The sequence below is a fragment of the Cygnus olor genome, chromosome 1 (genome assembly GCF_009769625.2).
Source record: "Cygnus olor isolate bCygOlo1 chromosome 1, bCygOlo1.pri.v2, whole genome shotgun sequence".
Taxonomy (NCBI): Eukaryota; Metazoa; Chordata; class Aves; order Anseriformes; family Anatidae; genus Cygnus; species Cygnus olor.
Window position 1 is genome coordinate 61,643,591 of NC_049169.1, and position 14,918 is coordinate 61,658,508.

The window sequence follows — 14,918 nt, forward strand, 5'->3', positions numbered from 1 at the left end:
ATTTTTGACTTATTATCTTAATATAGTTGGGATTGATTTGCATAGAAAATTCTGCATCCAGCACTATTTTGGGTAGAGTACTGCATTGTAGTATTGCCATCATTCTATGGCCAAGGAATTCTCATCCTTCATATCACTCTGTCCTACGGGTAGGGATTTGCAGTTCAGCCCCCTCACGCTGTGCTCTGCTTCCCTTTTTACTCGGGTATGTCATACCACTGTTGTCTGGATAAGAAGAGTCTGTGCGAGGTATTCCAGAAGCATTGGTCCTAGTAGCTAAGGAAGCAGAGCCTGACCGCATGAGCTGCGAATGGCCTGTCTTCTGCAAGCTGTAAAGCAATTCTGAAGAAGAGGTGTGTTAACACTTGCCCGTGAGACAGAGATAGCAAGGGAGAGCAGGTGGGCATGAAGTGAGACAGACGTTATTTAGCCAGTGGGGATCTGCAGTATCTGGAGCTGCTAGGAGCACCACCCAGGAGGGAGATGGTACATTGTGATATGCAGTGCTTTACGTTGATTTTCTGAAACATTCCACAAAGCACAGCTTATTATGAGGTGCAGTGTAATAACTTGCTCCTTCAACAAGCCCTTTTACTGAACTGTGCTACAGAAAAATAACATGGTCAGTGATCTCCAAAAATTAGACCTTCTGCTGCTTCATCACTTGGATGCCAGAGGAACCAATTAATTTCCTTTCCTTAACTGAGAAAATCTCTTTGCCATGCAAGGGTATTCTGTCAGATGGAGATTTCTGCAATGGTAAATGAGATGCAGAGCTTGCGCTGCCACCATCAGTATTAAGAAAGATGGCAGATTGCTGACAGAACCCATGCATTAGTTAGAACATGTCTGCCAACCTGCATGTAACAATGCTCGTAATGATTACAGAGAGCTCCTTTGTACCCTGTTGGCAGTGGTGGGTTCAGAGATTCGGATGCCATGTTCTGAGTCATTATGTATTATTGCCTCATTTAAGGAGGTGCCTGGCAGCTTAGTGCCAAAGGGGTGATACCAGACACAGCTGCGATCTCCACACAGAAAGCTTCTTTCAGCTGATGCAAATGTTAATTTACTCCCCTTGTGTCCAGGCTGCTTTCAGTAAGATTCCTATAGGATTCATACCACTTGGAAAGACCTGTACTTTGAGCCACACGCTCTACCCTGAGAGCATGAACCAAGTTCAGTAAGTATTACACCTCTCTGAAACGCGTCTTTTGTTTGTTTTCAAGGAGCAATGCATCTTAGTAGTTTGATACTTTCTTTTTCTTCTATGTTACATAGAAGTTGGCACTCTCTGGCGAGCCTGATCATTCTCTGGACTTGCTTGTGTTAATGACTTCCAAAAGCTGACTAAAAATTAAAAGAAGGAAAAGTATGTATCATGAAAACATAAAATTGTTTACTGTGGCTAACTGCTCTTTGGTTGTGTGATGCTGAGTTTGGCATGTTTCAAAAAAGAAAAAAAAAAAACTGATCGATAGAATCACAATAGAATCAAACCTGTTAGGAATATTCAGAAATCCAATAGCAAGGATATGAAAACAAAACAAAACAAAAATCCTCTTTCCATCCCTTCTTCAGTTAAAGAATTCTGGAAAACAGTCCCCTTGTAACCTGCTATGTATCTGCATAGTAAGGCATATGAGTGCTTCTTTATGGGAAAGGTTGGATCCCATTACTGACTTCTTCAGAGTTTCTTGCCCTTCGCTGTGATGGCAACTGTCCAACAACCTGAATCTTACCTATCAGCACCGTTGATATGACCCAGCCTGGCAGTATCTGTTGCCTGTGTTTCAGTTTGTTGCAAGATTGTTGTGTCCACTTTTAAAATACAAAGTCTGGTCAACTAATCTTTCTTTTCCCCACACATTCCTTTTCAATTTACATTCTCCTCCCATACTAACGAATATATTTCTCGTTGCTACTGAAATCTGTTCACTCTGGTTCTCCCAGTAACTCATTAGCATTCTTCTTTGCGGAACCCTTGCTGGTATCCATCATACATAAAATCCACGAGCCAACTGGCATAACATCCTTCATTAAAACCACCAGAGTGCTTTGAAGCTCAGCAAGATGGACAAGGCTGTAATCAGCAGCGAAGATTAAAATAATAATTTATATTTGGGTTCTAAAGAAGCTGTTTGAAATGAGTGATCTTCTTGTCCCCAGGTAACGAACTGTGGAAGTTAGACTGCAGCATATTGGTGAAGTTGAAAGGAATTTGGTCAATAGGCTGCTTAACAACCTACACCAGTAACAGAACCTGACGTAAGAAGTGCAGAAGTGATATTTTAAAAAGAAATACTTAGGTTTTGGTTCCTTCATCACTATTAGATCTTTCCTTTGGAGTGTAGGAATTGCAGAGATCTTACAGAAAGGTATGAGTTAGGAGAAAAGAAGGCCCAAGGGAGTACCAGCTTCCTTCTCTATCCGAAGTGTGATTAAGCCAAGGGCAATTTCTGTTGTGGATTCACATAGGTATTGGGTTGGATCTGAAAACTGCATTTGGCTGTGGATTTTTTTTTGTTTGCTTGTTTTCCTATCTAGCTGAAACACGGGAATTATGCACAATATGGAACTTAAATTTTACCCAACTTTGATTTTTTTTTTCTTCTTGAAAGAAGAAAGGTTTTACTGAAATACATTCTTCAGGGTCTGAAGTCACCTTTTATGACATGAGATAAGAATTGTCTTAACTAATGTCCACAACATAATGGAGACCAAAACAACGTGACCACTGCTGATAGGTAGACTTATGTTGATTAAAAACTTCAAGTTAACATAGAGAGGTAATACTGTCCCAGAGACAGTGAATTGAGACCAGTCTCATACCTGTCTGCTTACCTCTGAGATTATTACACTTGCCACCAATAAAATAAAACCGTGTTTCCATCCTTAGATTTATCCAAAACAGCACATAACTGTTCCTGCATGATCTGGCACTTCTCTGGAAAGCTTAGTCTGGGAAATTCCTTTTGCTTGTCAGAATTTTTCCTGCTTGTTAAAATGCAGGCTTTGTCATGTGTTGCAGCCACCTAGTTTGCTTTCTGATTTCAGGGAGGTGCAGCACTTTGTCAGAGTTCTTTTCTTGGGGCTGTATTGTGGTTACTACAAGAAAAAGCCCCACTAGGATTGGTAGTGGGGCCTGCAGGATTAAAAAAAAAAGTATAATTTTAAAGCATATCCTTTTTCATTTTAAAGTGTGTTCTTTTCTTCCTACCCGTTTGTTTTCCTTTTCTTCCTTCTCTTTTGTTTTGCAGACATATTACTAATGCTACATTGGCCATTTTGAAGGGAGAGACAGTTCCACTTGATGTCTTGCAGATCAAGGTAAAAGCACCTGTTTGTTTGGCACCCAACATTCCTAAAACTTTTCTACTCTCAATAGTTCTGTTTAAATAGACTAATTTTCCTCTGTTTAATGCTGTTGTGAGTTTTATGATATTAGCTTATGATATCAGCAGTTTGGTTGGCAGTCATTTCTCCACAGTATGCCGTGACATCAGCTGGTTTAAACTGGAGAAAACACTTGAATGCCTGAATGTATTTTTGGGAGGCTTAGAGAGTTCTGATGAATGCAAAACTTACTAACACTGATATTTCTGTAGAAATGGTGAAAGATAACAATAGCTGTCTAAGCTGATTTAATACATTCATACGTATTGTTGAATTAATAGCTTTCTTTTTTAAACTGAAAGATGCGAAATGGGAAAACTTTTGACTGTGCCCAGTATGTTTCCTTTTTTTAAAGTATCTATTATTTTTCTGTTGTGTTGTAGAACAGACGTTTCTGCAGCAAGAGCTTAATGTTGCTGTACAAGAGCACCTTGCTTTTGGCTGACACTATCCACGAAATTAAATGGCTGTTGCTGGGTGTGCAGTCAAGATCAATGAACCTCTTAAAATTTTCACCTCTTGTATTTCTCTCTGGGAGTAAATGGAATGTGTAATACTTAAATCCTGCTTAACCTTTATTGCTGTTAGCTATTTATTATACCTTTCCTGCAAAATTTCTCTTTTGGGATTAATCAGAAATCAGTTTTTATATAGAAATGATATTTTTCTAGTTTCAAAAAACAAAGTTGGAAAAAAGGTAAGAGAATGCAATTTTGCACTGTTTAATTTTCTTTACAGGGAGAAAAGGAACAGCCTGTGTTTGCAGTGACCGGTTTAAGATGGGGATCTTACAGAGATGCAGGAGTGAAAGCTAGCAAGTAAGAAAACACCATTCTTTTGAAGCTGCACCTTTTTTAACATCTTGTCTAAAAAGAAATACCCCCCTGTTGCAAAGAAGTCTCTTTTGAGTGTAGGCTTCTGACAGGCAGAAGCACCCACTCCTTTTAGGTCTATCGTTACATGTAAGTGTAAGACATTTCAGGATTTTTGTCATTTGAAATAATCATTTATTTAGTGCTGACTATTTCTTAAGGTATTTGCTTTCTGCTTGCCTTTTGGTGCCCATTTCTGGAACTTCATTCAGATTGAATCAGTGGGAAAAGCTGTCCCGTGAGGAAAGTCTAAGTAAAGTAGTTGACCATTGTTTTTCATCAATTGCCAATGAAAAGATGCATGCAGACTCTGTAACTCAATTCTAATGAGGAACATCAGAAGCAGTAGAAATGCCCTTCAGTTCTTGCCAGGAATAGCATGGATCGTACTGTCTGAGGACTGTTTTCTGAATGCTAAACTAATAATTGTTGGGTTTTCTCCAAATGGACGTTTAATATGCCTCTGTCTGTGTATCAAATGACTGGTGTTATCTGGTGAAGGAGCAGCAGGGCCAAGTCAGTTCACTTCTCAGACTGCTAGTGAGGAATTGCAGTACAGTCTGCTGCTGCACAGCCGTAAGGAAATGAGGTGTGTTCTGAGAATGAGCTATCTGTGAGGAAGCAGGAGGTAGCAGACCTCAGGAGTCTGGTAGGTATTTGAGTAGGTTTGAGAGGTGATGTGGGATGGGAGAGATGCAGTAAACAGCCCTTGGCTACGTCAGTAGATGCTGACTTGTCTATGCTGTGGGCTCTCGTAATCGCAGCCCCAAGATTAAGGAAGAGCACTTCTCTCCCCTCTGTGTTCTTACTAGGCTTCCTGCCCATGCCCTGTTTTTTGCCTAGTGTTGGCCTTCACATCTTTTCCTGCAGCAGTTGCCTTTCATAGGAGTCTTGGACCGTGTGCTGGAGGTATGACAGCACCTTTTGTACTTGGGGCAGTGTGAACAACTTCAAACCTCGTTTTTTTCCATGAATGGTTTTGAGTGCACACAAAACATGCCCAGCTTGGAAAGCACTTCAGCCACAAATGAACGGGGGCTCAGTGTGCTTGAGATAAGAGCCCAGTGTCCTTGTCCTCTTCTTATACTTCTCCATAACCATACAGTTTTGGTCCCTGTTGGTCTGTCAAAGAGGGGATATTGGGCTAAATAAACATTTAGTGTGTTCAAGTACAGCTGAACTACAAAGAGAGTTGATTTGTAAGCCACAGTTCCAGAAATGTGTCTGGCTATCCCTTAGCTAAGTATTATTCTGGTGGAGATGTGGCGTGCTTTGTTTTTGAGGTTTTATTATTTTACAGACAATTTCGTGGCTTGATGGGAATGGTGTGACTGTCGCATGCCTTAGTAGTTAATGATATCCTTACATCTTCAGTACTGTTGAGCTGATGGTGTTTAACGTGTTTTGTTGACCTTCTTTGATGCAAGACAGTGATCAAAATGTGTACCAAGCCTACCTAAATATAGTCACATCTTTAGATTCTATACAATATTTCACGGCTGACAGGATTTTTATTTTTTAAAACATTGATTTTGATCTGAGAGTACTTTGGGGCAGATGAATGCTTTCTGGTTCTGTTCACTTGCCACTTAAGGTGCTTATTTTTGTTTGTTTCCTTGTTTCCTCTAGCCTTATTCTTTATGGGATATTGTGGAGGTATTGTGCATCCCACCAACGGTTAGACCACAGACTTTTAAGTTATTCCTATTTGTGTTTCATAACCAGGTAAAATTCTGCTACTGAGGTGTCAGGCTGCCTGTAGTGAAGATTGTATATTGCATTTTGGTAATCGGTAACTCCAGAAAGGGATGTCACTGCTAAGCTGCTGGTGATGTATGTGTAGATACTTGTAGTATCATGAAGCTAAAGCTGTAGGGGAGCACTAACTTCAGTGGCAAACAACTCTGCTGTAACTTGAAGCAAGATTTCTCCCTTTCCCAGTATCATCACCTGGATATTTCAGGAGTTCCGTCTGTGTTCTTTTTTCAGGTACTGGTACCTTGGGCCTCTGAAAACTAAAGCAGCTCACTTTTTCAGTACTTTTAAGGTAAAGAATAACTGGGGGGAAGTGTTTATAATGGTTGTGTGTAGTTGAGAAATGAAAAGGCTGACTGTGCTTTGTATATGTTATCTGTATTTTTTTCTGAAGTTCTGGTAGCAATATATAAAACAGGAATGAAATTCAGCTCGTTGAAATACCTAGCGATTGGTATAGACTTAATTTATGAAGAGGTGAAGGGGAGGCAGAATACCTTTTAAAAATATATCATTTCTGAAGATCTGTTGCTGCAAGATCACCAGGGGGAGCCAGTAACAATTTTTTAAGCTGGAGAGCAGTAGTGGTGCTGAACACAACCATTAAAGTGCGCTGTCACCTTTTCTAAACAGGCTTTCTTATGAAAACATTTCATTCTGATTTATTCGTCTGGCAGAATTGTCTATAATTAGACTGCTCATGAATGTTGATAATCAGGTTTCCATGTGTAGTAAAACGAACATGAAGATTAATAGCTTTTATTTTACCTTTAACTGTTGCTTTAAAATGATCCTGGAAAATTAAAAATTTGACCTGCATGAAAGAAGAGGCATTTTCATTCGCATGCCTTCCTCTTCTCATATAAGGAGCCTCATGAAAAGGCTCTGGAAATACCCAGGAGCTGCAATGGTAGATGAGATTGTGCAGTCATGGAGTTCAGGCTGTAATGTATTCATGAAAGACTTCCACCCTGCTCCCCGTCCCCAAGAGATTTGAGATGATGATTTTGTGTGTTGCTAGTCTAGGCAGAAACCTATTCTTCACCTCTCTCCAGCCCCTTTCTCACTTTTATTGAGGCCTTAGCCTTGGTGAGCAGCAGTGATAGCGAGTCTCGCTGGTGAGTTATTCATTGTACATTTAAAAGATATGTTTAACCTGCTGAAGGTTAAAGAGAAGTGCCCACTTTTACTTGCTATTAAGATAAAAAGAGTTTCTTCCTGATCTCCCCCAGTTGTGCTCTCCATTGCTTTATGTGCCTCCTATGTTATCATTTTGTTAATTTGTGTAAGAAATGGCTCCAGCGTGTTGAGTTTAATCTTATCCTGGCTTTTCCTTGCTGCCGTGTGCTTTATCTTTGCTGGTTTTGCTGTAGCTCTCCTGTGAAATGGCAATACATTTTAAAAAAAAAAAAGATCCTGTTATTCTGTCCATAAGTCCTCTATTTTAAGCATTTTCAGAAATTAGTTTTAAAATAAAATGAAAGAAAATAAACTTTGTCTCCAGCGTCAGCATCTGGAGGCTTTCAGGAGCTAAGGTTCTGCTGTAGGTCATCAATTTCTGGCAATATTTCTGGAACTATCACTGAGAATAATGTGTTATTTCTTTTCCTCAGATCTTTATAAAGCTCACCTGACTTGCCTTTAGACCTGTTGTGTGCACCTGTCTAGGCAGGTGCTCTAATAAGGTCAGATCTCAATTGTTTAAGGTGCTGAAAGACAAAGGCCTGCCAGATTTTTGTGCCCCGTGGCTGCACACAGCACTGTTGTCTTTGCCTGTTTGCACTAGACCCTGTTGTGCAGTTCTCTTTGAGGTTGCCTTGGTGCCACTCAGAAAACAATTGTGCTTTCAGACATTAATGTTGACCTTGCCAGTTTAATTGTTCTCCCTGAAGCAGCTGTGTCACCCTACCCAGCACTGGCAGAAAAAAAGACACCTCCCTTTACCCTCTGCTTTTGGTGGGGAAAGTACCTCACTTCGGTGTAGGGAAGGAGTAGATTAGTAGACTTGGGAACTGGGGGTGATCTTTCTCAAGCTGCAGAGATGTCATCTCGCATAGGAATCTAGAGCCTGAAGAGCCAAAAAGTAGGCTGAGGCAGTGGTAGGATCTGGGTAGCTCTGAACGAGTCCTTGTGAGCACAGAATAAGTAGGCTGAAGGACTAAGCAGAATAAACAGGCAGGTGCTCAACAAAAGGCCCTCTGTCTTTTGTTTTCTTTTCATGTAAATCCAAGGAATGGCCTCAGAAACATCAAGCTGATCTCATGTACCTGGGTCCAACTGAGAGACCTCCAGAAGAGCCAGAGGAGAAACCATCCAGACCTCCTTTGTATGTGAGGCTTTACAGACGACTTCGCTTATACTGGTCACCTCCCCCAAAAGGTGAGGTGGGTGTATTTTGGTGTAAAGTTACAGACAGCCTTTGCTTGTCTAATAGATCAGAGTTGTGGGTGCTTTTCTTTGTTTGTTTTTTTCTGCATTACTTTTCCACTCTCTTACTTTCCCTTTCCCCCTTTTTTTTTTTAATTAACATTTATGTTGTGACTTTGTCAAGATAGCTACAGTGGCATTTGCCAGAAATGGAAGGGGTAATTCTGTCAGTGCTTGTGGTCTCATAATCAAAAGTGGATTTGTGAAGGAGCCAGTATGTGCAGTGGGCTCACAGTTGCTTGTTCCTAGTAGAGGCTTGTCACCTTCTTGTCACGTAGTAGAGGTGTTTTAGATAGAAGGAAGCATGGACAAAGGGACCCGTATGTGAGAACTGAACCCTGGGGATTTCTCCTGTAGAAGGTACATGTTACCACAGCATCCTGAACATTGGATTTTCATTTTTTTTCTGGTAGCAGCACGTCATGTGTTTTCTAAATGTTCCTGTAATACTAGTTCAGGAGATTTGTTAATCCTTGGCATAAGGATTTACAGGGCTGCCAGGTAATATGCTTGATAGTCTTTCATGTTACTGTGTGAACGCCAGTGTTTTTTTTTCCTTCAGTACTCCCCCCCAAAAAATGTGATGTTTGAAAGAAAGCAAGCTAGTGGTCGCAATGGGTCAAAGTGATTTTTGTGGCTGGCATTGATGTTTTGTGCTTCACAGCAGTGAAATGATGATCTGTATAAGTAAATTCCCTTTAATGTTATATTCTGTTTCTGATTCACAGAAATCCCCCAGGAGGCAGCCCCAGAGGACTGGGAAGAACTGAAATTATCCACCATTGAGCTTTCCATTGCAACTCAGAACAGACAGCTTGATCTGACAGTAAGACTGTAGTATAACTGGATTCCAAATGCTCCCTGCCCACACAGGTTTTGTTTCTTGCTAGACTCTCATTCTTTTGTCTGCTTAAATAATTCATTGCCCTGTGCAAGTAGGGGCCCATGATTGAATCTAGGAGTGGGCAAACTTCAGAGCTGGTGTAAAAGCACTGGAGACTTATGTAAAAACGAATGTGGTGAGATCGGGAGGAATCTGTATAACAAGAAAGTTTCACTAACCAAACAAAAGCTTTAGGGTTACCCAGGAGGAAATAGGGCATTGAAGTGGACACTCCTTTCCTTCTTGACCCATGGGAGAGTGGAAATCGGATACATAAGTACTTCTGTTTTATCAACGGGTGCTAGAATGAAGCTGTGGGCATGAATGACTGCCTGGAAGTGTGTGTGTGTTTTTTTTTTTTTCCTCTCCTGACTTGCAGAGCAAAGAATTAAAAAGAACTGGCACTAAAGAAAGGACAGGGGCTATGATGAGAGGACAGAAAATACATGTGGTTGTGGAAGAGCAGAACACCTTCCACCAGACCAGGTTGCCCAAGGCCCCATTCAGCCTGGCCCTGAACACTTCCAGGGATGGGGCTTCTCCAGCTTCTCTGGGCAACCTGTGCCAGTGCCTCACCACCCTCATAGGAAAGAATTTCTGAATCTCAAGCTGAGAAAGGAAAAAAAGCATGAAATGCAGAAATGCATCTGCCTCCTTTTGTGAGACACAGAACTGGGCATTTTTGCAGTATCATGGATGTGACATTTTGAAATGTTAACTGCTTCATTTCTGAATCTTTTTGTTGTTTAGCGCACTGAAGACTTCATGGATATTTGCATTGAAGCAGATACTGTCAGCAAGGGACAGTTTGTGAACAGAGGGTGAGTATGGGAAGGCTGCAAACAGATGTCCAAATCTCCGTACAAGTCAGAATGCTAATTTTGAGGAGTACATTATGTTTCTCTCTTATTTTGTGCTACAAAATTCCAAAGCAGAGGTCATCAGTCAGTAATGCTTCATGGGTGTTACTGGTTTTGTTCTTCAAAACTCTTACTAATTTTCTCTTTCTGGAAACAAGGCAGATCAGTCTACCTTGAGTTCTTCCTAGCTTCTCAGTTTCCTATACCTTTCACCTTTTTCTCCACAGGAATTGAATGATGATGCTTGGAAAACACCATCATAACCCAGAGCTGTATAGGCAGCCCAAAAGACTTCAGAGTCTTTTAGCCCTAGCTGCTCCATGGTTTAAGAGAAGGGTCACAGAGCTGATATGTTTGTGCTAGTGGTACCTGGATTTTTTAAACTCTCATAAGATAGGCCCAGCCTATGAAAGGCTCCCTTGGCTCAGTAACTACTCTGAGATATGAGGTCTGAGCTGGAGGAACTTTGGAAGATGTGAATTGAAACAGCGACTTTAACTAAATGTGTTGGTGCTCCCTGTATGTGGAGCAAGGTGGCTGCAGGTGTGAAGAAGCAGCACGTAGAAAAAGAGTGAACACGTATTGCCTTACTTATGCTTGGAATGCTGTCTTGTAATGTGCTTGTTTATCTGCTATCACCAAACACAAATCAGAGCTGCCTTTTCCAGCTCCTGCATACTGTCCCACTAGCAAATGCATTGCATCTTCCATTCAGTTTTTATTAGCAATTGATTTTCCTACTAAATCCAGTCCTACTAAACTCTTCCATGTGTTACTGTTATATTTGCTAATACTCTTTTCTGGTCGTAGAGCCCCCTCTAGTGAAATCAGATGGAAAGATATGAATACATTTTTGTCTGGTTGTCATCACCCTAAGAGTTCCTGCATGTGTCTTGTTTATGATATTAATAGCAGCAGCAGACCCCTTATTTGAGCGTCCCACGAGCCTCAGTGGGAATAGGATCTTCTGATGTGTGCATGCACAGTGGATTCGGACGCTCGCTGCAACTGCTTTTAAGTTGCATGAGCCACGTGGACCATATATGCTTGAGAGCGAAATCTTTGTTTTAAAGATTGCAGAAAGGAAAGGAGGAGGAAATTTTCCCATTAGCAGCAAGAGGAGTTTGACCTTTTAAGGGGAAAATGAAAGAGACAGTGTACAGGGTTCTTGAACGCTTTGCTACCAGAAAAAACGTGGATGATTTTGGGTGATGTAAGGGAGAGGTGTTCAAATCTACACCTGGTGTACAATATCTCCCATGTGAACTGGACGTGCTTCATGCAGTAGTGTGTCACGTTCTTCTGACTGCACTTACACTGCTATATGGAAAAAGCCTCTGATGAGTGGTAACATGCCTTGCTGGCTAGCTAATCAGAGGCAGTGCCGAAAGCTTTGAGCTGCTTTTCAAGCAAAGTTTAAAGAAACAAGGTCTTTTGATTAAACACTGCCCAGTCTGTAGGTAACAACAAAAGAGAAAGAGGGGTGTATGTGGTGGAGCAACAGGAGGGACCAGTTACTTCTACAGAGAGGAGTCAGAACAGAAATAAAGTGCCCTCTTTTTGCAAGGCAAAATCAGGGTGTTCAGAGTGGCTCTCCACTGTGCAGTGCCCTTTTGGAGCTGCATTTGAATCAAGCCCTAGTTACAGGTTCCCCCTTGCCTAGCACCAGCAGGGCTTGCCTTTGGGAATGTATGAAGAAGATTTTGTTTGTTTGTTTTGTTTTTGCTTGTTTTGTTTTTAAAGCATAGTTTTAAACTCCCAGAATTTGGAGGAGTTGAGAATGTTTTTAGGGAAAATACTGTATCAGTACAGTTAACAAGTTATTTTTCTGTTGAAGAGGACACTGACATGATCTGGTCAGAACTGGTAGATCACAGAGGAAGCCATGCATCCTGCAGGGAAAACTACAATGCAGGCTCAGGCATTCAGTTTGTGTGTCTGGGGACAATGCATCAGAACGCTGGAGGGTAACCGCTGTTGAATCTCAAAGAAATCCCAAGTTTATAGAAGCACCCAGCGGCTGTGTATCAGATTTTTGTGAACAAGAGCATTTGCAGCAGGTGTAGAGGTGATATTTCAAATGAGGCAGGGGAAGAGCAAGTGGTTACGCCGTAGTGTCTGCTAGGAGGAAGTGCTGAAGGGAAGGAGAAGGGAAGCCAGAAAGTGTAGCACCAGTAATCTGTGTCCTGATAGCCAGTTCAGATTCTGTATGTGGAAACACAGAGAGCAGTCACTCTAGGGCATGAATGCAGTTGCCAGCTACAGTGTAGAAGACTTCTTTGGTTTTGTGTTTTTGTTACAGAATTTCACATCAGCTGCTTTTGAAGATGAGAACTAGGTTAAAATTGTGTTTTGTCTACAGTAGGTTCTTTTTGCTTGTATTTTTGTAATTCAGTGTGTGGAGTAGGATAAGATGATCAATTGAAAATGTTGCTATTAGGCTTTGTTCTTGATGCTGTTTTGCTTTGCTGTCTTGTCTTGAGTAAGAAGCTGAAGCACATGGAAGTGGTTCCTGATCCTTTTACACAGGGTCACTAGATAGGCAATCACTGCAGGAGGAGTTGTCTATTTGCTTCTCCTAGCATTCTCCTTTGACTAATCTTTAGTTACGTATCTCATCCCTGTTGAGCTTATCTTGATCCCATATTCACATTTATGTAGAGCCTCGTTTACCTTCGTGAACCAAAAAATCTACTTGCTCACCAGAGTGCAGTATCTGGGACCTTATATGTTAAACTGCGAACAGATTAACCCTTAAGCAGAGAATCCTGCTTCTTGTTTGTACAGCACTGTATAAACTGACAGTATTGCATGCCATCAATTATTTATAATTTATATTGCCAGGAGGATGTTTAATTCCTTCACAATCACCCATTAATCTTTTAGTATACACATATTGGATTAAAACCAAACTTTCTGTAGTTAATATTGCTTTTGTCCTTCCTTGCCCTTTCCTTTGGTGTCTTTGCTTTTCTTCCTTTGTCTTTGGTTATCCTCACCTGTTTCAGCCTTTCCCCTCATGCTTTCTCTCTGGGATTTTCTGGAATTTTAAAATGAGCTTACATTCCTCTGGACATGGATTATTTGGTGTACAGGGTGTGTCTGACATGTTTTTGTGATTTTTTTTTTATTTATTTTTTTTACCAGGACAACATGAGGTTGTTTAAATATAGTCTACTTACATATCAGCCTACAGAATAGACAGAGTAGCTGGGGACAGCTGGCATTGCCTGCCCAAGAAATATCTGCGGTAACTGTGCTTGAGAGCTGTGATTATATTAGCCACGTAACTGCTGTCCGTTTTACTGCCTGTGTGTTGCTATCTATCTGGAAAGGAGGCTAAATTGAGGGTGGGATGTGGTGTACCTTGTGTGAAAGGTGACCCAAAGGGTTGCGTGCTTTCAGTCAGGAGACCAGGGAGAGGTCAGCATACCCAAGAATTTGCTGCACTCTGCAGCAGCACGCTCTGAGAAAAGGAAGTGCACCGTGCCCCCCTTTCAGTGGTTGATCCAGTGATAGGACAGCAACCTCAGATTTGAAACAGACCAAACTGCACTTGTATCACCAACTTTCTAAGACAAGCAACTGCCTTCTATGTGCTCCCGTTCAACATTAGCAAAAGTAGGAAAGCAGCACTTCTCAAAGTGCTGTATTGTAACCAAGAATCTCACGGGCACCAGAAGAGAGAGAATAACTGAGAAAACTGAGTGTTCTATTTGGAATAGATAAAATGACAATCTGCAGGTTTCTACACAAGAATGATTAGAAGGAACTAGTTAGAACCATGCTGAGTGGTGGTGATGTGAGAAGAGTTTTGGTCGGTTGGTTGCTTGGTTTGGTTTGATGATAGCCTAGTGGCTCAATATAACTGTCAGGTTCTTTTGGCTAGATTATTTTTGGTTGCTGGTGAGTTACATGGGTGCATGGAATTTGAGGAGAGGGTAGTCATCCAGTGTGGGAATTGTACAGTTCAGCATGTAAGTGAGGAGGACAAAAGTGTTATGAAAGTACAAGCAAATGTATTCAGTGAACCTCAGAGCAGAAGTTGGTTGGAGTCTGTCAGTGCATACTGATACGTACTGATTGCAGCAGAAGAGGCAATGTCTGTTTTATTTTCTCACAGTTAAGCCCACAAGTATTTGTATATGTATATAACCTCCAAGTTTACCAAATGCATAGTCATTTACCAACATATAACAATGTGTCAGCTCTAAAAATAGCTGTTTCTGACAGAACTTCCTCCTTACCTTGCCTCTTTTCATTTGAACAGAAGTCAAAAGATGCGTGATCCACATACATGCCCTGAAGGGAGTCAGTGCATCCAAGCCAGCAGATGCATCTTGCAGCTTCCAGAGGTAAGAAGTTGAGGGAGATAGGAAACTTTGTCACTTTATTTTTTGGTGCCAGTTAATGCCACACATTAAGAACTCCCTACTCCAAATCTGGGAAATTAATTACACAGTCGATGAGACACTCAGTTCCTCAGTTCAGCAATTCAGTCCCTGTCCAGGACACATGTACTAGAATTACAGACCAAGTGGTTTGCAAACTAGAGGGGAAGCTTTGTTCAGCCAGTAAATAGTGACAGAACTTCATATATACAGCAGTGATGGTTGTAAAGGGTCTCTTACTCAGGTGCATTGAATATGCACGCCTTCACCATAGTATCGAAGACTGAATTTCTCAGTTACATTTTACCTTAGAAGGGATTGTGCTGTAGAGAAG

The 14,918-nt window shown here is 41.2% G+C and overlaps 1 protein-coding gene across 2 annotated transcripts in view; it reads left to right on the forward strand.

The window, feature by feature from the left end:
• AGK (acylglycerol kinase) overlaps window positions 1-14,918 on the forward strand; it is a 33,748-nt gene that overhangs the window by 14,732 nt on the left and 4,098 nt on the right. For both annotated transcript variants that reach the window (XR_005820984.1, XM_040561205.1), the window contains exons 7-14: window positions 1,089-1,183; window positions 3,261-3,330; window positions 4,135-4,214; window positions 6,258-6,315; window positions 8,255-8,402; window positions 9,179-9,276; window positions 10,084-10,154; window positions 14,464-14,548. Coding sequence is in view for 1 of the 2 variants with exons in the window: in XM_040561205.1 (XP_040417139.1) it covers window positions 1,089-1,183; window positions 3,261-3,330; window positions 4,135-4,214; window positions 6,258-6,315; window positions 8,255-8,402; window positions 9,179-9,276; window positions 10,084-10,154; window positions 14,464-14,548 (705 nt within the window). In the remaining variant the exon portion in view is untranslated. The remainder of the gene's footprint in view (window positions 1-1,088; window positions 1,184-3,260; window positions 3,331-4,134; window positions 4,215-6,257; window positions 6,316-8,254; window positions 8,403-9,178; window positions 9,277-10,083; window positions 10,155-14,463; window positions 14,549-14,918) is intronic.